A 26,622-nucleotide genomic window follows, 5' to 3' on the forward strand; every position below is an offset into this window, starting at 1 on the left:
CTGGAAAAAAGCACTATAAATACCTTTTTTCAGAAAATTGTACCACTTGATTTTTCATTTCTTCATGTGTTACGTCAAGAGCATCTACCAATTGCTGCTGCTCATCCAGCCACTGCTGTTCTCTTTAAACATGAAAGTGGAAAAAAATGAGATAGGGAATAATGGATAATTCAGACCTACCAAAACAATGATTCTCACTTGATTTGCTATCAAAATTGTATGGCATTCACAAGCTCGATTCGCTTTATACCTTTTCATGTCTTCCTTCAGCTTTTTATTCTTTGACTGAACAGTAGACAGCACCATTTCAAGATCATGGTCTACTTTCTGCAACTACAAAATGGGAAATTGAAGTGTATATTATGGAGAAATGCAATTCTATTAGTGCTATGTAAAACAAAACTTGATAGTGCTGTTGTGGTATCACTCAGATACCACAGTGAAGGGAACCAAAATTATCTTGACAGACAAATCAGTAACAACCCACATCTCACATAATAGTACACTGAAAAACTAATAGTTGGCAGAGCAACAATTATGGCACTCCAAAGTGAGAACATCTCTAAGAAAGGGTGATTACTCTTACTAACCAAATTGATGATGAATGAGGTATTCATATCTTGGATAGGGAAATGGTACAAGTAATAAGACACTGCAGTCTGGTTCACTTCAGACTATTCTTCAGTAAAGAAATTTAGAGCTTGACTCTATCAGAGTCTCCATGCCCTCCACTCCACATAGGAGTGGGGAGTACCCAACACCTCAGTGGACTGGGTCCTTAGTTGATGCACGGCTTGCTGAAGACTAACCCTGAGATGCTCTGTCCTTTTGAGACTGATGTGGCTCCCTTAATAAGTTTGGGGCTCTCCACTATATACTATCTTTAGATGCCTTTGTGTCCCTGAATAGGAGTTCCCTGAGGTTTGTCTCCCAGATGGTGGGACAACCTGATCGCACCCAGTTACTTGCACTGGGAGGTTCTGTCACAGGCCCTAGTTCCTTCCTTCTTACATAGGACCATACCCTTTGCGGGACTTCACTCCCCGCAGGGACAGGGTGAAGATCTCCTAGATGGGAGTTCCTCCTGTGGCTCCAGGAGTGATCCCAGCAGTCTCCTGTTTAGCAATCCTGCTCCTTCACCTCAGCTGACTGCAGCTGCCTCCCTTTTAAAGGCCTTCCATCTAGGCCTGCCCCCATGTCCTGTCTGGCACCTTCCTCATCAGTGTGGGGTCTATACACCCAATCACAGACCCTGTATTATGTAATTATAAAATAAAATTTAAGTTTCGCTCACAACAAGTACAAATGAAATACAGAAAATATTCCCCAGGAGCAGAAGGGTTTTATATACACAGGATTTATGAGAAATGTTGTATCCCTCAGCTAAGCTAACCACAAAACGGAATGTCAAACCAAACATGTAGTGGAGAGGATATTCACTCAAAGGAAAAGACATAGCCAATCTTTTTGTTAAAAGAGCACTTGTATTGGCAGTTTGGTTCCCTGGCCTGACTGACACAAGGCAGAGGAAAGTTTCTGGGAGGTAGCCAAACCAAAAAGGTAGGTGAAGCAAAAGTTATTTTTAAACAAAACCCATATAATCTAAATGTGTCTTTATGTGTTAGCCAAAGTATAACTATTCATTTCAACGTTATAGCCACAAGAATATTCCCAGCTAAAGTTACATACCAATGTCCAACCAATATATTGAAATGCTACCACTAACATTCTTTATTTGTCCTTTCTCCCCCAGTCTGGAAGAACTCAAATAGGTATTTGAATATATTATTCCTACAAAACTCTAGAACTAAGACTACTGCCTCTTCTGCACAGTACATTATTTTTAAAAAATCATATCTTAAACATAAAAGACACCGTATAGTAAGTTCTATTAAAAAGATCATTTTCACTACAACTAAAAATATTCAGTACTTACAACAAAGTTCAGGAAAAAGCAAATTAAAAAATTAATAGTGCTCAAATAAGCACACACAAATTTCTTATGGCTAGCCAATCATATGAAAAGAAACTCCTAAACCTACCCCCAAACCCCCCAAAAAACCAAAACAACCACCCACTTGTAAGAAGATAGTTAATTACTTGGTAGTAAGACACTTACCTCTTCCTTTCCTAATGCTACCAGGACATCTGGATTGGTGGAGATTACTGAAAAATAAAACTGATTATATTAAAAAAAACCAGGAAAAACAAACAATTAATAAATTTAGCAAAATAAACAGGTCTGACTTTTGAGGAAGACATACCATTACCATAGGGATAAAGTCAAATCTCAAAAGACTGGCCCTATCAAATGTCTAATCTGCACTGAGGAAAATATTGTTTTAATATCAATTTCCCCCATGGTCCAAACTGCACACATTACTCCACAAATATCACAAACTGAATTCCAATTTTAATAAAACTTGTCTGATCAATAGGTATGACAGAACTTCCTCCAGCCTACAAGCCCAAGTTTTTGCAAAACATTTTAAATCCAAGTTATGTAAAAGAAGATTGTTTGACACAAGACACCTTTCTCAGGGTTTAAGTCTTTTTTAAGAATAAGAGAAACTGAGGTAATTAGAAGAACATGAGAAGACCCCCCCCCTTTGTTTAAAAAAAAAAAAATCTTCCACAAGGGTTTAATTAACATATTCTGAAGTCATTTATAATACTTATTTCCAAAACCTTCTGAACTTCGTGTGTTAGGTTATGTTTACACTAACAAAGTCACCCTTCACTCAAAAAATCCAGTTTGTTCAATAGAAAGAAAAGGTAATTGGACATCGTTTTTAAAAAATGAATTAAATTATGGAGAAAGCAGATTGTCACAGAAAGAGAGATTCTTTTTAAAAAGGTGCAAATGCAAGAGATCATCTCAGATTTCATTATTTCAGAGCTTCCAGGTTGTTTGATAGATCTTGTAATCAATCCCCTTCAGGAGATTTGAAGAGTTGATTAGGTATGCGATCATCCTCCCTGCTTTGCTTATATGTGAATAAAAGCATGGATTTTGAGAAACTAAAGCGTGCATTTGTAACTTTTTATGTTATGAGAGAAATAAAAGTTACTATAGCAGCTTCAAATCGTTATATCACCAGAAGCATATTTGTATGTCAAAATTTGGACATCAAGATCCATAATATCTCATCCTAACATAAGAAATTCCTGTGATAAAGATTTCTTTTTACTAAAAGGGAAAGAAATTATAGCTCCCCATATAGAAGCATTAGATGTCTTCCAAAATATAGGGTGGGCTTGATAAATTTGCAAAAATAAATCTATTTTAAAAGATTTTTAAATAAAAGTTTGGTTAAACTTCTATGAATATTGAACAAACTGTGAAGTAGTGATTTCAGCAGCGATCAGAGTATGACCTGATACTGAAACAAGGAAGATTTCTGCACCCAAAGTGTGTTCAATTAAAGTGTGATTAAAAAAAAAAAGTCAAATAAAGAATTAGGAGCATGTGAGAAAGAAGTAAAATCATATATATACACAAAAGATGAGTAGAGCATCCCTGAACTAAGCTGATGTTGAAGAGCTACTGGAGGCCCTGTACAGTGACTTTAATCATCATCATGGCTATATTTCGTGATGACAATGACTTGAAAATGTCTCAAATGCAGAATCCATTTAGTAAGAGTTCTGCTCTTCCCTTTCAATAGGCCAACTTCCAGTCCATGATATTTGACATGAAGAATTCAAAGAAACCAATTTTCTACAGTTTGTGATGATCTGAAATCCTTTAAGTGAGCTGTAGCTCACGAAAGCTTATGCTCAAATAAATTTGTTAGTTTCTAAGGTGCCACAAGTACTCCTTTTCTTCTTTCTATATTGAATTATCCACTTCAGTCCATTCAAATCACTTGTTTCCTACCACTTCCTTCAACTTTAAGCATTTCTACCTAAGTACTTATATGGCTCCTTTAATTGTAATATCTGAGTGCCCACCAAGTATTTAAAAATAAAACAGGTTTCAGAGTAACAGCCGTGTTAGTCTGTATTCGCAAAAAGAAAAGGAGTACTTGTGGCACCTTAGAGACTAATTTATTTGAGCATGAGCTTTCGTGAGCTACAGCTCACTTCATCGGATGCATACCGTGGAAACTGCAGCAGACTTTATATATACACAGAGAATATGAAACAATACCTCCTCCCACCCCACAGCAGGACAGTGGGGTGGGAGGAGGTATTGTTTCATATTCTCTGGGTGTATATAAAGTCTGCTGCAGTTTCCACGGTATGCATCCGATGAAGTGAGCTGTAGCTCACGAAAGCTCATGCTCAAATAAATTAGTCTCTAAGGTGCCACAAGTACTCCTTTTCTTTTTAAAAATAAAAGTAACAATCTCCTGCAGAAGAGAATTCAATAGTCCACATGCAGTAAATTCTGTCTCCTGTGTTATGACTTATGGAGGTCGTGGTTGTAGAAGGAGAGGGAATCTCTTTAGTAGCTAAGGCCAATTCTATGAAGGACTCTGAATATCAGGATTGAGACTTTGAATTGGTCTGTATTCAATGGTGAGCCAGTGCATACCATGGAGCACTGGGGTGATGTGCTAAAGGCAATTTTAGTCATTAGGCATATATGCTGATGCATCTTCTACTGGTTGGAGCCTTTTCCTGGTGTGTGGTTTTATTCCTACGTACAAAATGTACAAAAAAAATCAAGGCTAGAGATTGCAAATGGAATAGCACGCCAATGTGTAGCATGGTTGCAATGCAAAATACTACCAGATGTTAGCAATGCAAGGAATCATTACTATGCAAGCCTTTGTATGGAAACTCCGATTCAAGTGATAGGAATCTGGCACAATATTGATACTATGCACACAAAAAAGGTACTATACATAGACCACATATTTTTTATAAAAACTTTAAAATGTGGTTAATTCTTATTTTGAAAAGAAAAAAATTCAAATCTATTTTAAGTGCCAACTGCTTGTTAAAAAGTTATAATTTAGCTGATTAAGCATCTCTAGAGCTATATATAGAGTATCAGAAACCCAGAAAGAACAAGAGACTAAAGAGTCTTGCAAAAATAAAAATTTGCATTGTGGATTCAAGCCTGCGTGCCAAGATTGTGCCCAATGAAATTTGTAACTGCCGAGTTATAACCCCCAAAAGCAAGGTTTATAATGGAAATGCTGACAGACTCTCAATTATAGCAACTGTACTGGTTATTGCTAAAAATATACAGCAGGGTTCAAGAAAGCCTGATATTCAGGCTCTAATATTGAGTTGTGGCAACTTGACTAATATTCCTATCCCATATTTAGCAACATTCAGACAGCATTTTCTATTAATGAAGCATCTTCTCGCTCTCTCTCACACAGTGAGGGATAGGTACGATGAGAAAGTTCCAGATGGACACAGAAAAATGAAAGCATGGTAGTTCTTTATTTTCATATAATGGCCATAATCTTATGACATCTCAAAGTCAACCCCCATCTCCCATGCTTCAACGAATTGGCTCAAAAGAGAATTATAAGTAACAAGGGAAAGCCTCGACTGCAAAAAGGTAAGTTATTTATATGTTGTATGGAATATAGTTGTAGCTGTGTTGGTCCCAGGATATTAAAGAGACAAGGTGGGTGAAGTAATATTACCTCACCCACCTTGTCTCTCAAAGTTATTTATACATTATACACACAAAATTTCTGTACTATAAAATTAACATATGTAATAAGAAATCTAACCATGTGCAAATAAATTAGAACATTATGAGCCAATACTCAAATATAATGCTAAAAATATTTAATGCCACAAGAATCTATTTTTGTAACACAAATAGCTTAAAGTTTTAAAAATGATTAAATATTTATAGTAACAAAAACATCAGCAGTTATCTTAGCTAGAATAAAAATTAAAAGTGCTTGTAATCCTTATGTTACAAGGATGATCAGCAGCAGTGGCCAACAAGAAATATTCCCCATAGGATAGTATTGCACAATTTGGTACAATGGTCTAATTTGGTCTACCCCTTCATCTGAAGCATTTGGAACTGACCACCGCTTGAGACAGGTTCCCAGACCACACAAACTACTGATGCTTTTCCATTATGGAAATTCTTATCACCCTATATATAAGGAGAAAAAAAAGTAGTGAGTTTAGGAAGAGATGGTTCGGTTCTGGTATATCGTGACCACTGCCTACCACCAATGTAGTCTCATTGATTTCTTGTACTCCTGCATCTGTCTGTATCCATCTGTTGTTTTGTCTTATATTTAGATTGTAAACTCTTTGGGGTAGAGACTGTATTTTTGTTCTGTGTTTGTACAGTGCATAGCACAATGAGGTCTTGGTCCATAACTAGGACTCGTACCCAGCACAATAATACAAAATCAAAGCTCTGATATCTTGTGGAAAGTTTAAAAAAAACAAACAAACATTCTATTTAAAATTAATTCTGTTGATATTAACTAGGGAGCAGCAGTAACACCTAAATTAAGGTTGCCTAATACTTTCCATTATAATTTCTTTTCATTCTTCCTTTGAAGAACTAACACTTCCAAGGTACACCATAGGTACCTGAAATTTAGCAGAGGAGAGGAGCCTATTGCTGTTCCTATGACAATCTGTTCAGCTATTGCTGAGTTATAAACTGTTGAAAGCCATGATATGCAGTTTGCATTGTGATCCAATCACTCTGGAAGCAACATAAGCTAAACTAAAAAAGGCCCTCTTATTCCGATATAAGAGAGTGCACGCGGAGAGCTATACCAGTATAATCATGCTGCTAAATTTCTTCATGTAGACAAATTCTAAAATAAGTTTGTATGGAAAAAGGACCGTTGCCGATTAAGAATTAATCTGTTCTATCCAGATCCAATCTTCCATTGTGGAGAAGATGATGACATTTTGCGCTATAGTACCATCAGAGGATATTCAGTTTTGTGTCTTCCTGTCAAATAGATTCTGTTGGATGTTGCTTTTCCAGTGCCTGGCCAAATTAGGGTCTTGGGTAAAAAGCAAGTTAACTAGAACGCAATTAAGGCCAAAGCTGGTGGGCAGAAGACGGCATCCTGAAGAATTAATAGGGCTATGCATATTTTGTCTGATAATGACTCCTAAGAACACAGGAAGGATGCATACCCTTTATCTCAGGGGATCTGCAAATGTTACGGAATTACTGGATCAGTAACTGCTCTTGGATTCCCAAAAGGCTGTAATGGCCCAAAGTACCTCTACCTTTTTTTGGCCTGGTGTCTGAACTCTAAATCCAAAAAGGATATCATAATGTACTGTAATTGGGTTACCCTCAAAGTTATCTTGAAAATTTCAGCTAGTAGACACTATGACAGTCCATTTCTTGACTGGAGCAGACCAACATGAACACACCACACATGTCATAAATGTTTTGCACTGCTTCTGAATCCAACGTTGGATGCATTTTAGGGTATTGGTTACCTATAAACCCTCAACAGCAACAGGAGTTTTCTGCCAGAACGCTCCTGTAATTTCTAAATTCTAAAGGTCAGAATTCTTGTTGGAGGCTCTTCAGAAATTGTATAGAGGCTTATTGTTAACCTCCTGGAATATTATTCACATCTTTGGTGGCCTGAGTTTTAGGAGTGCTGAACACCAACAAATCCCATTCTAATGAAAGGGAGTGTGTTAGGCTATGTTTACACTAGAGAGCTTACAACGATACAGCTGTACTGATGCAGCTGCATCGCTGTTAAGATATCTCATGTAGCTGCTCTATGTTGACGGGAGAAAGCTCTCCTGCTGACATTGCCCTGTGCAATGACCACTTATGCCAGTGAAATTTATGTCACTCAGAAGTGTTTTTTCCACAGTCCTGAGACACACAAATTTTGCTGACATAAGTCGTAGTGTAGACATAGCCTTAAGAGAGAGAGAGAAACAGTAGCTCTAAGTTGTGAACTGCCTCAATCATTTCAACAGGTGCCAACTCAGATGTCGGTGCTACAAGGAAGAAAGCACAGAGACAAAAGTGGAAGGACACTATTGTAGGCAGTACTGTAGTTCATTTTAATTTCTGCAAGATACCTAGGTGTGATGATGCATGCAATATAAATATTCTACATATGCACACTCAGATACTTGGATAAACGAGATGTTGTAAATCCAAGATAATCATATAAACTTTGGTTTTAAACAAAGTCTATAAAAATATTAATAAAAATCCTTACTCTCAGGACTTCGTTTCTGCCACTGATTATACTCTGCTGTTAAAGCCTTCACTCGCATCATTAACAAGGAAAGCTGTAAAACAAGAAGAAGAAAAAAAAAGAGTATTTAAAAGCTAACTCTTGAAATGTGCTGAATAGTATTTGAGTACGATGAGACACAACACGGTAAAAAATGATTTAGTATTCCATGAGGAAGAATCTGGAAGGTACAATGGAGCATATTTTACTAGTTTTTAGAATCACTATTGCTTGCAGTCTATTTGCTTTGATAATGTACAACAACTACTTAGAAGTTAATTATTTAGATTTATACAGACTAAAGTAAAAGATCACCCAATCCAGTGCTCTGAGTGCCCTTGACAATATTTTTTAAAAAATACACTAAAACAAAGAGACCTGTCAAGTCCACCAGATCAGCTCAAGTAAGAGTGACAACATAAGTATAACTGAAATCAATCAACCCCACACACAATCTCCAGAGCCCCACGCCCAGCTGTAGCTATCTTCCATTTCCTCATGAACTAGGAAGAAAAGGCAGACCTTCCAGCATGCCCTGAAAAGTGACAAATTTGGGTTGTTACGACCTGGACAGGAAAAGCCCAGGATCCCAGTGGAGAACACTCTGCCAACTGCCTACTATGACTGATAAAGTTTAAGGTCAGAAAGGACCATTAGATCTTCTAATACAGGGGTTCTCTCAACATATTTTTTGGTGGCCTCAGAGTGCGGCCACCAAATCTTGCTGGTTGCAGCTCTGAGAATTTTTCCTAAAATACTTAATTAACTTTGGGAAAAACAAATAACTGTGCACATATACATGTCCAGATCATTGTAATTTATTTATGTAGGGTTGTTTTTTTTTGGCAGACTCAATCATAAAAATAAAGTACAGTTGTCTCTCTTCTTTACTGGACCTAAACAGATTAGAAACAAAAATAAGGTGCTTTGCGTGTTATTTTCTTTAGATTGCTAGTTAGTAAGTCTGCTACTGTGAAAAGTGATATTTGTATATTGGTTAAGTGATATTGGTATATTGGACAAATTAAGCCCTGGATGAGGAGGCGGGTAAGGAGACAGGGGGGTCAGGGCCAATGGGGGGTCTGGAGGAAGCACCGGGGGTCAAGGTGATGGCGGGGGGTGAGTCCAGGGATGGAGCCCAAAGCCCTGCAGCTGGGGGAGAGAGCCTGCTTCCCACCACCCTAGGGCGGAAGCCTGAAGCCCGGGACATACTGCTCCTGGAAAGGTGGGGAACTCACACTGGTTGCTTGCTCCTACAGTGTTTATGGAGGGGGGTAGGGACCAAACCCGGCAGGCAGCCCCAGGAGAGGAGATGGTGCTTTGCTGCTGCCCCACCCCCAGCCTCACCCAAACAGAGCCCAGGAGGCTGTAGCCGCAAGAAAAGCCACAGTGGTTGCATTTGAGAAACGCTGATCTAATTGGACCTGTGTATCACAGACTATAGATTTTACTCAGTTACCCTGTATTGAATCTAATAACTTGTGTTTGATTAAAGCATAACTTGTGGCTGGCTAAAGCATGTCTTCCGGAAAGACATCCTGTCTTGATTTGATTACAACAGAAGATGGAGAATTCACCATTTCCTTTGGTAGTTGGTTCCTATGGTTTATCACTCTCACTGTTAAAATTTGAATTTGTCTGGCTTCAGCTTCCAGCCACTCTAGATTAAAATACTCCGAGCACCTGATATTTTCTTTCTATGATGTACTTGTATACTATAATTAAGTCACCTCTCAAACTTCTGTTTGATAAACTAACCAGATTAAGCTCTTTAAACCTCTCATTGTAAAGCACTTTCCATAGCCTTGAATAATTTTTGTGGCTATTCTGTGCACCCTCTCCAATTTGTCAACATTCCTTTTAAAATCTGGACACCAGAACTGTATACAGTACTCTATCACCAGTTTCACCAAGGCCATATACAGAGGTAAAATCACCTCCTCACTTCTACACCACTGCTTATACATCCAAGGCTCGGATTAGCTCTTTTTGCATCACCACCACACTGGGATCTCATGTTGAACTGCTTGTCCATCCTGACCCCTAAATCCTTTTCAGTGTCACTATTTTCCAGGATACAGTCTCCTACCCCGTTCTGTAGGTATGGCCTTGTTCCTAGCTGTCAAGCTTTGCATTTTGTCTGAATGGGCCTAGCTTACCAAGGGATACAGATTGTTCTGTATGACTCCCTTGTGCTCATCATTATTATTTACCACTCCAACAACCATGTCATCTGCAAGTTTTATCAGCAGTGATTTCAGATTTACTTCCAGATCACTGAGGAAAAGTCAGTGCCTCTGCTGACCACAACTGTGGCAGTAATGTCATGGAGAGAGAGATAGGTGGCTTCTTTTGACAGGTAGGTTCCAGTCTTTTCTAAATCAAAACCAACAACTTAAAAATCAATCTAGAAACTAACAGGCAGCCAATGCAGGTCACAGAACACAAGTTAGTAGCATCCATGACAACTTTTAAAACATTTAAGTATACTACCTCTTATCTTATAGCAATTCAAAATCCAAATTTTTAAGTCTTCACTTTATGTGTGAGGGCCTATATATTTGTATCTCTGTAAAAAGGACTTGTAGCAAAGCGATGACTCACCGGTGCAGCGCCTCCTGCTGGTCATCCAGGGAATTAGCTCTCCAACATATGGAGCACCCTCTGCAGGCTGGTGTCTCGCCTGCCGCTGGCCCTATGTCCCTCCTAGACCCCGATGCCCTTTATCTGAGGGTTCTGCCCCAGCAGTACCCCATCACTCTGAGTCTCCCCTCCCAGGGGAACCCCCAATCCTCTAAACCCACCTTGCCTCAGTGGCTACTGCCAGTCATCAGGTAGCCCCCACTCACTGGGGCAGACTGCAGTTTGTAATGGCCACTCATCATTGGCAAGGAGGTTGGACCAGCTCCCTCTGCCTAACCCCGGCTGCACCTCTGAAACCCCAGTACCCGTGTAGACCTTCACCAAGGCCTGCAGCCTGGGGGTTTACCAGGCTGGAGTTCCCCAGCTCCCTTGCCCTATTCTCCAGCACTACTCCACTTCAGGTACCTCACTCTCAGGCAGCTAGCCCTTCCCACTCCCGGGCTAGAGCGAGACTCCTCCAGCTTCTGGCCCACAGCCCTGCTATCAGGGCCAGCTGGGCCCCAATTGAGCTGGCCTCAGCTGTGGACTGCAACTCCAATCAGCCTAGTTTGGCTGTTTTAACCTGTTCTCCAGGAGTGGAGCAGCTGCCCCACTACAGGACTACTCCTCTAACTTAACAGAGCTTTCTTATAGTAGTGTTCAGCTGCTGAAGAAAGGGCAAATCAGCCCCCTAGTGTACTGCTGCTGTTGAGATACACTGAGAAACTGCAGCTGGAAAATACAAAATACCATTTCAGGAGCTAAACAATCTTTGCTTCCATTTATCAAAATGTTTGCCATTCCCAGTTGCAGGAGACATGAAACAGTAATACTTTCCTCTATTTCCAGAGCATTTAAATACAGTAAGAAAGGTACAGGCTTTTGCATTTTTTTTAAAAAAGTAATTTAGTAATAAATGAAGTATACATTTAAGTACAAAAGCTACTGTAATGATCATGCATTCCATAAAAGGTAGGGGAGACTCAATTTGGCTTTCGCGCAACTAAAAAAATTCAAGATTAAGACGCACTATGAATCATCAGCCAAGTTCACATAATAAAAATATCAGGAACTGACAAATTAAGGTCAGCTTTTCACAGCTTGAGAGAACCCATTATAGTAGTTTTAACCGAAGAGGGGGGGGAATAGTAAATATAGCTGTCATACAAATATCTTGCCTAGAAAGTTACTTTCATAGGATAGGCAATGCCCATTCTTCTGCAATACTGTAGCACTGTCTCTGATCACAGAATCAGCCAATTCCTTTATCAGGTCTTTATTTATATTTGACATGAAGAATGCACATATAAAAATCTGAGTACTTACAGTACTAATATACAAATAAACGCTGCCAGCCAGTAGTCTTAAAATAATCAGAGATAATTTACTTCAGCAACAGACACTAAAAAAGAAAAATTCCAGAAAAGCCCCTTACCCAAATCATACTAAGGAACACCCACCCTTATTCTTCCCCTCAAGCCCTATCAGACAATTGGCTTTTTCAGTGCGCCTATGTGGTCATAAAATCTATTTTGGATGGGGAGCATGTTCCCAAGTCGCAGGGCCCTCATAGAGAATGCCCTGCTGGCAACACCCTTTCTTTTATAAGTAGAGGATTATAATTTGAGTGCCTCCAGTGACTGCAGTTGGGGCAGTACGTTGCAGGAGAAGAGGCACTCTCTCAGGCAGGCAGGTTCCAGGCCATTAAAATCTTTACAGATCATGAGCAACAGGAAGCCAGGCAGATCCCAAAGCACGGTTATCATGTGCCCTGCTTAATAAAAGTGAAGTCCCAAATAGAGCACATTACAATAATCTAATCTTGAAGTGACAAAGGCATTGACAACAGTGGCAAAGTTGGCATCTGAAAGAAAAGTTCACGACCATTTTGCCAGCTGCAGATGATAAAAAGTAGACAGGTTACTGCTATAATATGATCATCTAAAGCAGCTGAAAGGCTAACATCACCCCCCAAAGTTGCAAACTCTGACGGCCAATGATGGAAGCACTCTCTAGTTCCATTACCTCCACCATCATCACATCAGTCTTGTACGGGTAGAGTTTCACTCTGATCTATGTTCCAATCTCAACTGCTTGTTGGCTGAGATACTAAACCACATCATTGCCAAGTTGGATGAGATAGACACATACTGTTGGGTGTCATTAGTGTACTGAGAACACAAATACCCTGAGCCTGCTTTGTAATCCTTTTAAATTCTATATACACGTTGAAACAGGAAGGGTGCCAGGATAGTATCCATCACTCAAGAGCCCTTTAGGAAGAGGAGCAATCACCCACAACTACCCACTGTGATTTCTCCTAGACGAAAGAACAAGCAGCTGGAAGGCACCCCATCAACATCAACTCATGATCAATGGCATCAAATGACAGATCTAAAAATACCAGCATGGATACCTGATTTCCATCCATCAACCAATCCAGTCAATGCATTCACTATGCCAAAGCCAGGTTTATACACAGACTGACAAGAGTCAGAGACCAAAGGCATCTGGATACTGTGAGATTTCTCTCACTATAACCATATCCATATACTTACTCTAAGGGAAGATGGGATACTGGCAATAATTGGCCATATTAATATCAACTTATGACTTCTTGAGCAGAGGCTATACTAAAGCTATCTAAAACAAAAGGCAGTCTACCCTCTCTCAACATTTCTGGTACCTCAGTGGACACCCCACTAACTGAAATTCTAGCAAAGATTAGGCCTTCTGTCTCCTCAAGATTTTTGTTTTTCAAATATAAAATTGCAGAAGGCACCTTAAAGACTAACAGATTTATTTGGGCATAAACTTTTGTGGGTAAAAAACCCACTTCTTCAGATGTGGGTTTTTTACCCACAAAAGCTTATGCCCAAATAAATCTGTTAGTCTTTACGGTGCCACCGGATTTCTTGTAACTGTGGTAAGTAAGCTATCATTTAAATAAGCTTCTATACCAGATGCCTGAAGAGCAGCCAATGTGACATCAATTTTTTTTTTTAACGTTTCCAAAGACGATCCTGGCAATCACAGGCTGGTAAGCCTAACTTCAATACGAGGGAATTTGGTTGAAACTATAGTACAAAACAGAATTATCAGACACATAGACGAACACAATTTGTTGGGGAAGATTGAACCTGTTTTTTGTAAAGAGAAATCATGCCTCACCAATCTATTAGAATTCTTTGTGAGAGGGTCAACACACATATGGACAAGGGTGATCCAGTGAATATAGTGTACTTGGACTTTCAGAAAGCTTTTGACAAGATCCCTCACCAAAGGCTCTTCAGCAAAGTAAGCAGTCATGGGATAAAAGGGAAGGTTTTCTCGTGGATCAGTAACTGGTTCAAAGACAGAAAACAAAGGATAGGAATAAATAGCCAGTTTTTAGAAGTGAGAGAGATAAATAGTGGTGTCCCGCAACATTCTGTACTGGGACCAGTACTGTTCAACATATTCATAAATGATCTGGAAAACAGAGTAAATTGTGAGGTAGCAAAATTTGCAGACAATACAAAATTATTCAAGATAGTTAAGTCTAAAGCAGACTGCGAAAAGTTACAAAGGGATCTCATAAAACTAGGTGACTAGGCAACAAAATGTCAGGTGGAATTCAATGTTGATAAACGCAAAATAATGAACATTGGAAAACACAATCCCACCGATACATACAAAATTATGGGATCTAATTTAGCTATTACCACTCAAGAAAGAGATCTTGGAGTCATTGTGGCTGGCTCTCTGAAAACATCCATTCAATGTGCAGTGGCAGTCAAAAAAGCTAACAATGTTAGGAACCATTAGGAAAGGGATAGATAATAAAACAGAAAATATCATAATGCCACTATACAAATCCATGGTATGCCCACATCTTGAATACTACGTGCAGTTCTGGTCACCCCACCTCAAAAGATACATTAGAACTGGAGAAGGTACAGAGAAGGGGGGTGGGGGGGAAGATTTTGGGTAAGGCTGCAAATTTGTCACAGATTCTGTGACTTTCCAGGACCTCCATGACTTCTGCAGCGGCCGATGTGGCTGGCCTAGGGGCCTGGGCCTGAGCCTGAGCAGCTCAGGCAGCTCCTGGACCAGCCACACCAGCTGCTGCTGGGGCAGTCAGGCCACCGCCCCCAGCAGCAGCAGGAGATTGGGTGTGGGAGGGGGCCCAGGGCTGGGGTTTGGGGCACAGGAGGGGGTGAGGGCTCTGGGTGGCACTTACCTTGGGGGGCTCCCTGGAAGCAGCAACACCTCCCTCCCTAACTCAGCTCCTAGCTCTGCATGCTGCCTCTGCCCGCAGGCACCGCCCCTGCAGCTCCCACTGGCTGCCGTTCCCAGCCAATGGGAGCTGCGGAACCGGCACTTGGGGTGGTTGCAGTGCACAGAGCAAGGAGCTAAGGGAGGGAGGGACATGTCGCTGCTTCCAGGGAGCGCCGTGAGGAGCCAGGTAGGGAGCCTACCAGCCTTCCTCCCCACCTCCAGAACTCGCAGCACCCAGGATTTAGTCAGGGGTATATAGTACAAGTCATGGACAGGTCACAGGATGTGAATTTTTGCTTACTGCCCGTGACCTGTCCATGACTATTACTAAAATACCTGTGACTAAAACAAAGCCTTAATTATGGGTATGGAACAGCTTCTGTATGAGATTTGAAAAACTGGGACTTTTCAAATTGGAAAAGAAACAACTAAAGGGGGATACGATTGAGGTCTACAGACTGAATAAGGAAGTGATATTTACTTCTTTATATGACACAAGAACCAGGGGTCACCGAATGAAATCAATAGGTAACAGGTTTAAAACAAACAAAAGGAAGTACTTCTTCACACAAAGCACGTCAACCTGTGGAACTCATTGTCAGGGGATGTTTTGAAGGCCAAAACTATAATGGGGTTCAAAAAAGAAATAGATAAATTCACAGAATATAAGTCCATGGATGGCTATTAGCCAAGCTGGTCAGGGATGCAAACCCATGCTCTGAGTGTCCCTAGCCTCTGACTGCCAGAAGCTGGAAATGGATGACTGGGGATGGATCACTCGATGATTACCTGTTCTGTTCATTCCCTCTGAAGCACCTGGCATTCGCCACTGTTGGAAGACAGGATACTTGGCTAGATGGACCATTGGTCTGACCCAGTCTGGCCATTCTTATGGTCTGCCAGCACAGTAACAGATAGCACACCCCTAATATGATCAATTTTGTCTGAAAATAAGAAGAAATTTCCTCACAACAGAGTGGCTCAGACCAGCTGAGTCCAGATTATCTAGCCCATCTACAACATGGAACAAATTGGCTGCCTGAGATTTTGCAGATACTATAGTGAAGGAAAACAATTTTTTCTTTGACTTCTGTACAGGAGTTAAAAAATATAGTAGTTGATGCTACAATCAAGCGGCCCCTGTGCAAGAATTCTGCACTCTAACCAGTTTTCCTCTTGCCTCATTTGTTGCATATCATCTGTGAACAAAGGTGTCTAGGGGGTCTTCTCATCAACGGTAGAGGGGAAAAGAATATTATAAAGGCCTACAAAAACCATAAAGAAATTGTCTGTTGGGGGAACAAATTCTCTCAGAGGTCTCTGGAACCTTTCTGGTTCCATTAACCACTGAAAGCAGACCAACATACATGCACAGTCTTCCTTCTCATCTGTCACATGTGGATAGGAGATAAAGCAAAGGTGTTAGCAGGACTAGCCCCTATGCCTGGAGGGGATGAGAAGGAAAAAGAAATGTGCAACCACCAAGACGACTACATCTTCAGCATGTCAAGAAGTGCTATCCTTGTAGTCCCATTTGCTCATTGTCTTACCCTGCAAGCTCAAATACCACGCACATCTCTACATTGAAAGAAGAAAGTGTTTTCTTGAGTTGATGACAGAAAGAAAAAATAATTGCATGGATATTGTAGAAACTTCTTCACACTTCCTAAACTCAAGACCAGAGTTTTGTTTTTATCCCCACAATTAATTTTTATTTATACTGGAGAGATTCCCCCCCTCCCCCGACTTCTACGGTGGGAAAACATATTTTATACATTTGTTTCATGAGCTACATTTCCTGACTCTATTTTATATAAATATATGAACTGTGTGGTAAACTATTATTTTATTTCTATTAAGAGGTTGATATATGAAGGTAAAAACAAATTTTAATTAATATGGGTTTTATTCAAGAAATACAGATTCTATTTGTCCAGAAATAATTTTTGTAGCATATTTAATTTTGATTAACAAATGGAACAGTCTGACTGTATTTTATACATCTACTTTGTGTTATTGCATCCTTAAGTAACTTACACATGGAGAATTGTAAAACAGAAGTGTTATTTTGTCAAATACTTGTTCTCCACTCGGCCCAGGATTAGCTCCCCTGGTATTTTACCATTTATAAAACTACTCCCTTCCAGAGCTCTGGGTGCATGAATAAAGTTTATAAAAACATATAACAGATTAGGACTCAACATCCACCTTATGAATGGTCAGAGCTTATCCTACCCTCCCAAACACTATAAGGACCAAGGAGTCCATTCCCACATGCTCAAACTTGCTCCTTTGATGTCCAGTTTCCTAGTTTGTGGCAGCATTACAATGTAATTAGCATTACTCAACTATTTCTGCTTCCTTAAAACAGCCATGAACAGGGAGCAGCTGTGGAGCAGAGTTCCCAAGTAAACAGTACTTCCCAAGTAAACAGAGCAGACAATAAAATACTTCTATACATAATCTCTCAGGTCGTCGTCCCCTCCTCCTGCCCACCTACCCACAAAAAAAACAACTCAGCACAAGACAAACCTTCCCCAACGAACAGGTCCATTAAAGCCTTCTCCCATTCCTTAGAAATCAACACGCACAAACGGCTGTTAGAAAGACCTGCCTATCCCCATATTTTGCTAGGGACAACATTAAATAGTCAGTCAAGTTGGTTGGCTAGCTTTGCCCATAATCAATTTGGTAAATTTAAATGCAACTTTCCTGCAATTGCTGCATATGAGCATACTCGGAGAGTAAAATGTTCACACATTATTAACTGAGTCAATAAGGATAAAGGAGACTACTTTGTACAGGGTAAGTGAAGAATGTTAGCCTATTTCCTAAAAAAGCAAGATCATTGGTATTTGTCTGATAGAAAACTAAAAATTGTCCACTCAGTACAGAAAAGATGGACTTACCTGAGCATCTGATTCTGGAAGTGTTTCTATTCCTAGCAGCATTAGCTTGCTCTGACACTTAGTAGAAAGAGAAAAAAAACAGTGATTACTTATCATTCCTTCCCTTTTTAGGCCAGCCAAATAATGATTTAAAATTCCTCCAAAATAATATTGTTGTTTTATAGTTAGAAGTATTAACGTGGCTCCCACATGTTGCCGGAGGCCATGCCTGAGAAGACAATGACAGAATATTTCAACAGCATTCCGACAATAAAGCGATAGGGCTGGGCCTTCACTAACTGAAGAAGTGGAAGCGGAGGCACTAGAAAAAGAGGGTTGGCCACTTGGAAGGAGAGACAATAGCTGGGAAGTGAGCTGTAGCTCACGAAAGCTTATGCTCAAATCAATTTGTTAGTCTCTAAGGTGCCACAAGTACTCCTTTTATTGAGTATAGAGAAAGCTAGCTTACTAGTTTTAACTCTGGGTTTTTTCAGGTCAACTTTTAACTTGAACAGTATCTCTCAAATCAGGGCACTTACTTATTTTTAACCAACCAACAATTTATTAATTCACCCAGTACCACACTGACATACAATCAACAGTAAAATATAGGCAATGCAAATTACCAAGATTCTTATTCCATTCACTTATGGTCATAAATTCTCAGTTCCTCACACATTTATCATACTTCCAAGAATGCACTTGTCTTTAAGACCCCTTTTAAGAATATGGTTACTACACTTTGACAGGACTGGTTCACACGGGACAAGTTTAGAATATTAAAAGCAACTGATTAAAAATTCTTTTCTATATCTTTTAGGCCAGTGGTTCTCAAACTTTTGTCCTGGTGACCCCCTTTCACATAACAAGCTTCTGAGTGCAACACCACCCCCCATATAAATTAAGAATACTTTTTTTATATTTAACTCTATTATAAATGCTGGAGGTGAAGCAGGGTTTGGGATGGAGGCGGACAGCTCATGACCCCTGATGTAAGTCACAACCTCCAGTTTGAGAACCCGTTTTAGACCAATTTGCATGGACTTATAAAGCAGTTAAAATCTAAAATATGGTTACTTGAGCTCTCGCTAGAGAGTGAAGGCTCAGCAAGATAACCTACAGGCATTTATATTAAAGACCATAAGGGAAAATAGAATCTTTTAAATGAAATCTCAGCACTTCTTTTTATCCTCTTAACCCTGGAATGGGGGAAAGAGTCTTTTCCACCCAGCTGGTTCAGGTGTCAGTTGCATTTAGGATTCTGCAGCTGCTTGTGTTGGGTTCAATAAACTCTCTTGAGCACACGGTAACTTCAGTTTTATATATCCTAATTTCAGGGCTGTTGGAGGGGTCCATCTTCTGATTCCTATTGGACATGTGCCAAATGAGTGCTCAGATTTCAGCTTAGTTTCTCTGCTGCTTCCCTTGGTATCCAGTAGATGGTGTTGGTGTACAAACACATTTCTTTAATCCCTTTCTTATGGGAATCTTTTAAAATTGGATTCATTTCACGGATTGTATTTCACTATTTGCCCCTATTATCAATTGGGCTCCCCCCTTCTAAGCATTTTCTTTTAATATACCAGTTATACCCTGGTTTATATTTTTTAACTTTTCGTCTTCCTTGTGACACACAATTTCTATTACTGTTAGAGTGCAACAATTATTTACAATGAAAACCAACAAAGTCCTTATCTCCTAAATTTGGAGGATATAGATGTAACTCACAATGCAAACAAATGTGCAGATTCTAATCTGGGGTGAAAGAGCTGTTCATGGTATATTTGATTTACAAGAAACAAGTTTACAGATAGTTTGGGATTGAAATACTGCATAGGAAAGCAGCATATGACTCTTGCTTGGTAACTTGGAGATTTTTTTTAAACTAGGTTGGGAGGGAGAAAGAGGTTTATACACATGCAAATTATGAGAGATTTTTGCCTTTGTGATTGACAATATCCTCATTTAGAGAGACAAGGTGGGTGAGAATATCTTTTATTGGACCAACTTCTATTGGTGAAAGAGACAAGCTTTCAAGCCACGCAGAGCTCTTTTTCAGGTCTCATATGCTCATTTAGTCATTTTAGTTTCTATAGTTGAGGGGAATGCCCAATGTTGGCGGACGCATGGGCCCTTAGACAAAGTTTCCTATTGTCTTCACAGGTGGACTCCAGTAAGGGAAAAACAAGTGCATAATATTCCAAGACGTTAGTAATGGGCCTACAGCATCTTTCACTATTAAACTGTATGTCAGTTTCCCCTGAGAACTGCATATTTTCTCCCAAACACTGCATGACTCAAGCGGTGGTTTCGAAACTTCATCCTTAACGTTTTGGAAATAAATAATAAAACATATTATATTTTGCTATGCAATAAAGGGTGCAAATGATTATAAAATAAATGGAATGTTAGATGATAAACTACACAATCTGAGCAGGTAATGTGCCAATCATTAGCTCTCTAGAATTACCTGATACAGCATATACATGCATTAGTGATGTTATGTCTAAAAAAAGGAGAAAAAAAGCGGTCTCTGCAGCTACCAACTTCCATCAAAAACTGTGTGCAAGCATTTCCTTTATTGTGCTAAAGAGGTTGGGAAATCATTACACTGAACATCTTTGGTGCTGTGTAATCTAAACTGATAAAATTTTTGGATTCTCCTCCGGTTTGAAAAATTGGTGGCAAGAGATCACATCATCCTGGATAAACATTTTTGATATTTCTGTCAATAGTTAGGAAGAGTACTTGATAAAGCAAGAGACATTATCCTCTGCAGCTTGTTTAATCCCAAGTAATGCACCATGCCAACTTATGCACATAGTAAAGAATCTTACAAAAAAAAGGAAGTCCTAGAATACACTTATGATTAGACATTAATTCTTTATGTACAGCCTCAAATATTTACAAACAATAAAATAAATATGTTAATGTTAAATGTAAGTCACAAGTATTTAAACCATTTTTAATTTTGACTTTTTAAAGAGGTGCTTCCTGTTTCAAAAATGTCAATAACTGAGCAAAAATGACTGAAGAAAATACTGCAAGTAGTTCTTGAACTAAAACTGACAGCACAGATTATTCATGTGAATTAGTTACATTATAGTTTTATTTGTCTTATTACCAGTACACAGTACTCAAAAGAATATACTGTTGTGTATGAATACTACATAAAATCCTGTTAAGCCATTCAGAATCAAAGTACCATAATTTAGAACATAACTGTTCCTTTCACATCCAATTCAATAAGAATGGGTGTCTTAGCATCTTGCAGAATGTATAGTGATTCCTCAAAACCATTAAAAATCAGACAGGGATTCTGCCTTTTTTTTTTTTTTTTTAATAAAGTAACAATAAAAATGTGGATAGGCAGCAGAGTTTAATGGTTAAGGCATTGGATTGGAAGTCAGAAAACCTGAATTCTATTCCTGGTGTTGCCACTGATCTTTGGCAATTAATGTCACCGCTCTGTGAACCTCTGCCACCCTCTGTCTATCTCTCATCTACTTAGTATTTGTACAATGTGTAGCACAGCCTCTAGCACAATGGAGTCCCAATCTCAACTGGGCCCACTAAGCACTAATTCAATACAAATAATAATAGTTAATATTTTTATTTGTTTTTAAACTTTCACTATATTCCATTTTGTTAATCTAAAATAGACATATCAATACTGCAAACAAAAATTCACATTATAATGGATCCCTCAGTGCCATTTACACTTTCATTTTTGGCCTGTATTTTGTATTATTTTCTCCCAGAGTCTTCTCTGTGTAGAATACATGCCTTTGAAGAGGACATACAATAAACTTAGTCTATTAGTAATGATATGCATACCTCTTCCATCTGCCTCCATATCTCCTCACATTCATCCAAGAGTTCTTCTTTGGCATCTGTAGAACACACTATATTACTGGTGATTGTTGGAGCCAGATCATGTTGGTATGACAACATATGTTTTGCCAATTTCTCAGCCTATGAACAAGCAGAAAATAATTGTCATCGTATGGAAATGAAATAATTAGAAGAGGATAGAGAATCATATCCACAGCAAAACAGGGAAAACAGTATGATTTTTCTTAACCCTTCAGTTATTAACACTTAATAGAAATTCTGGGCTGTGTACAAATGTTCATTAAAAGCAATTAGATCTATTAGTGAACTAGAATTTTAAAACAAACAAAGCACTAATATGTTGAGGTTCCCTCATAGACCTTTTCCTTTGGCTTATTCAGAACACTTTGTCAGTTCCGGGAGAAGACTTCATCCAGTTCTCTGGGATCCAAAAAACTCAGTTCAACTACAGATTTCACCACGCAGGTATCTTTATCTGGCATATTGCAAAGCTACACTGAGCTGATTAGACTCAAGAGGATACCACACTTCCCAAGTTATGCAGAAAATCTCTTCCTTTATACCAATGTAGACATTACATTGCATTTACTATACACTGCATCACATGTGTGCAGCATGCTTTAACCATACATTGTCCACATTCAACCTCATCTCTACATTTCAAACTTATCATGTCCAGGGAACCATTTCCTAACAATGTGTGTTCTCCCTCTTAGCTGGCTAAAATATTCTCTTTTTAGCATGATCTTTTAATTTATCTTATTTAGCACAAACATTCTGTTTTCAGGTTTCAGAGTAACAGCCGTGTTAGTCTGTCTTTGCAAAAAGAAAAGGAGTACTTGTGGCACCTTAGAGACTAACCAATTTATTTGAGCGTGAGCTACAGCTCACTTCATCGGATGCATACCGTGGAAACTGCAGTAGACATTATATACACACAGAGACCATGAAACAATACCCCCTCCCACCCCACTGTCCTGCTGGTAATAGCTTATCTAAAGTGATCATCAAGTTGGGCCATTTCCAGCACAAATCCAGGTTTTCTCACCCTCCGCCCCCCCCCCCCCCCCCCGGCCACACACACACAAACTCACTCTCCTGCTGGTAATAGCCCATCCAAAGTGACCACTCTCTTCACAATGTGTATGATAATCAAGGTGGGTCATTTCCAGCACAAATCCAGGTTCTCTCACTCCCTCACCCCCCTCCAAAAACCACACACACAAACTCACTCTCCTGCTGGTAATAGCTTATCAAAAGTGACCACTCTCCCTACAATGTGCATGATAATCAAGGTGGGCCATTTCCAGCAAAAATCCAGGTTCTCTCACCCCCCCCCCCCATACACACACAAACTCACTCTCCTGCTGGTAATAGCCCATCCAAAGTGACCACTCTCCCTACAATGTGCATGGTAAGCAAGGTGGGTCATTTCCAGCACAGATCCAGGCTCTCTCACTCTCCCCCCCGCCCCCCCCCCGGAACACACACATAAACTCACTCTCCTGCTGGCAATAGCTCATCCAAACTGACCACTCTCCAAGTTTAAATCCAAGTTTAACCAGAACGTCGGGGGAGGGGGAGGGGTAGGAAAAAGCAAGGGCAAATAGGCTACCTTGCATAATGACTTAGCCACTCCCAGTCTCTATTTAAGCCTAAATTAATAGTATCCACTTTGCAAATGAATTCCAATTCAGCAGTTTCTCGCTGGAGTCTGGATTTGAAGTTTTTTTGTTGTAAGATAGTGACCTTCATGTCGGAGATTGCGTGACCAGAGAGATTGAAGTGTTCTCCGACTGGTTTATGAATGTTATAATTCTTGACATCTGATTTGTGTCCATTTATTCTTTTACGTAGAGACTGTCCAGTTTGACCAATGTAAATGGCAGAGGGGCATTGCTGGCACATGATGGCATATATCACATTGGTGGATGTGCAGGTGAACGAGCCTCTGATAGTGTGGCTGATGTTATTAGGCCCAATGATGGTGTCCCCTGAATAGATACGTGGGCACAGTTGGCAACGGGCTTTGTTGCAAGGATAGGTTCCTGGGCTAGTGGTTCTGTTGTGTGGTATGTGGTTGTTGGTGAGTATTTGCTTCAGGTTGCGGGGCTGTCTGTAGGCAAGGACTGGCCTGTCTCCCAAGATTTGTGAGAGTCTGTTTTCAGTTTAATGATCTGCTTATCTCCCTAATTCTATCCTCCAAGAAATAAGGCCTCCCTTCTTGTGTTAATTACTCACATCAGGCGAGGCCTCAGCTACATACTATAGCTATATATTGTATTCTAACACAAAATTCCTATTTTTCAAAGTTGCTTGACGTCATCTGTCCTCATGTTTTCCTTTCTCTTCTGTTGGGAGACTTTATTAATGAAACAATGAGATGGTAACAACAGGTGAACACCTACAAAAAGGTATTTTTTTCTTCCTCAGAACTGAAATAACCACAAACTTCTAAGTGCCATAGTATTACAGAACACGAGGTGACCTGAACTCTGGATTCCCATAACATCTACATATTTCACCTTTTGGTAGCATTTAGTATAGCCACCACAAAATCTTCAGGGACAATAATTGCTACAAAAATACACAATAATCACCACACTAGAGAGTAATGTAATAGTTATATATGCCCTAATAATCAAGAGGATGAGAATTATGCTAGTCTGGTTCAGCAACACATGAAGCCAGAACTGTTTCAGCCTAACAGAGTTGAGGTGAAGGATGGAACGAGACTGAGGCCTGGTCTACGCTACAAAGTTAGGTTGACATATGCTGCATTAGGTCGAGTTAATAATGTATGTCTACTGTCTACACTACCGAGACCCTTCCACCGACCTAAAAGGCCTGTGAAGTTGACTTCTGTACTCCACCTCTGCGAGAGGCATAATGCTTAAGTCGACATCCATACGTTGACATGGGGATAGCGTAGACACTGCACTGTGTAATTCGAATGAATTGGCCTCCAGAAGGTGTCCCACAATGCTCCGCTGTGACTGCTCTGGAAAGCACTTTCAACTCCACTGCACTTCAGCCAGGTAGACAGGAAACAGCCATGCCCCTGTTAAAGCCCCAGGAACTTTTGAATTTTTGTTTCCTGTTTAATTGGCGTGGAGAGCTTGTCAGCACAGCTGACCATGGATGCTCACAGCCGCAAACACGCTCCAGCAAGGAGCACATAGGAGGTGGTGGATCTTATTGCTGTGTGGGAAAAAGAGTCTGTGGAGGCAGAGCTCTGATCCAGCAGAAGAAACGCTAACATCTATGCCAAAATTGCACAGAGCTTGGGGGGAAAGGGCTACACCAGGGACACACCACAGTGCTGCGTGAAAATAAAGGAGCTTTGGCAAGCATTCCAGAAGACAAGGGAGGCGAACAGTTACTCTGGTTCTGAGCCATAGACATGCCGCTTCTATGAGGAACTGCATGCGATTCTTGGCAGCGACTCCACCACTAACCCAAAACGCTTCGTGGATACTTCCCAGGAGCCCCGGGAAACCTCGGGCAACAATGAGGAGGACATTGTTGAAGAGGAAGAGGAGAAGGAGGAAGAGGCAAATGCATGGCAGGGAAGTGGAGGATCCATTCTCCCCGACAGCCAAGAACTTTTTTTTAATTCTGGAGTCCATCCCCACACAGGACCAATTGTTGGCAGAGCATGATGCCGTGGAAGGCACCTCTGGTGAGTACACATTTTCAATCAAACTGTAAAGGTTACATGCTATTATTGTTAATGCTGAATCTGAATAAAAAAATTGGGATAGTGGTTATCAGTGGCCACTGCAGCTATGCAGAGGGTGCTCTCCCAAAAAGACTGTTTATGTACATGGGGATGGCCCTGGAATCCTCCATAGAGATCTCTAGGAAGCTTTCATATAGTTACTCTTCAATTCTTTGCAGAAGGTTTCTGGGAAGAGCTGCCTCATTTCATGCACCACGGTAGGACACTTTCCTGTGCCACTCCAGTATTAACTCTTCTGGCATCATTGCGGCACACAGCAGTGCAGCATAAAGACCACGTCTGTACTCAGACACTTGCAGCATCTGCTCCCTTGCTGCCTCTGTTACCCTCAGGAGAGCAATATCGCATATGATTACGTGGGGGAAAGTGGAAAGTTTTAAATGCTAGCCCTTAAATCAGAAGTAATTCAATAAGTAATCCGCCTGTTTGGTGAATTCTGGGTCACACAACCACGCTTTCCCGAGCATGACCTGGTTGTGGTTGGAAGGGATCACCGCATATTGCAGCCAGCATTTTAAAAAGGGGTGGAGGGGGGACCACCACGATGCTTCCTGTTTGTCTCCCTTCCACCCCAACCCGGTGCTGCTTTTGTAACAAACTATTTGTGGGGCTTTATGCTGGTGCCTGTCCTCAAGTACCATCCAGGTTGCTATGGGAAAGGGGGCTGTGCTGAGGTTGGAACCATTGATCCCAAGGATGTCTCTACAAAAGCTGCAGCACAAGACCTCTTGCCCATGCCTGATGGCCTCACTCACCATGGCTGTAGCAGCAAACTGACTCTTGCAGTAGCCAGCGGTTCTGATCACGTTGTGGCCTGTAGGGAAGTACACTGAGGGGTGTTTCTTTCATAAAAAGATTTAACCTTGCCCCAGAAACAAACATATGCACTGTCAATGCTACCCTAGTGCTTTGTATTCTTTGCAACTGAAACCTTGTCCATGCGCCTACGCGCATTCTCCAAACTGGAACAGAGATGTTCCCAGATTAAAAGGCAGAAAAAGAAGACTGGGGAGGACATGTTCAATGAGTTAACGCATGCCTCTGAGAATGACAAGACGGAGCTCAGTGCATGGAG

At 40.3% G+C, this 26,622-nt stretch overlaps 1 protein-coding gene across 4 annotated transcripts in view; it reads right to left on the reverse strand.

The window, feature by feature from the left end:
• Positions 1–26,622, reverse strand: part of CENPK (centromere protein K) — a 51,851-nt gene that overhangs the window by 15,712 nt on the left and 9,517 nt on the right. For all 4 annotated transcript variants that reach the window (XM_073344077.2, XM_073344078.1, XM_073344079.1 and 1 more), the window contains 6 exons: positions 21,788–21,925; positions 17,972–18,028; positions 8,163–8,235; positions 2,120–2,166; positions 251–333; positions 24–122 (listed from right to left, as the gene is read on the reverse strand). In XM_073344077.2, coding sequence (XP_073200178.1) covers positions 24–122; positions 251–333; positions 2,120–2,166; positions 8,163–8,235; positions 17,972–18,028; positions 21,788–21,925 — 497 coding nt within the window. The remainder of the gene's footprint in view (positions 1–23; positions 123–250; positions 334–2,119; positions 2,167–8,162; positions 8,236–17,971; positions 18,029–21,787; positions 21,926–26,622) is intronic.

The sequence above is a fragment of the Lepidochelys kempii genome, chromosome 5 (assembly GCF_965140285.1).
Source record: "Lepidochelys kempii isolate rLepKem1 chromosome 5, rLepKem1.hap1, whole genome shotgun sequence".
In the NCBI taxonomy this organism is placed as follows: Eukaryota; Metazoa; Chordata; order Testudines; family Cheloniidae; genus Lepidochelys; species Lepidochelys kempii.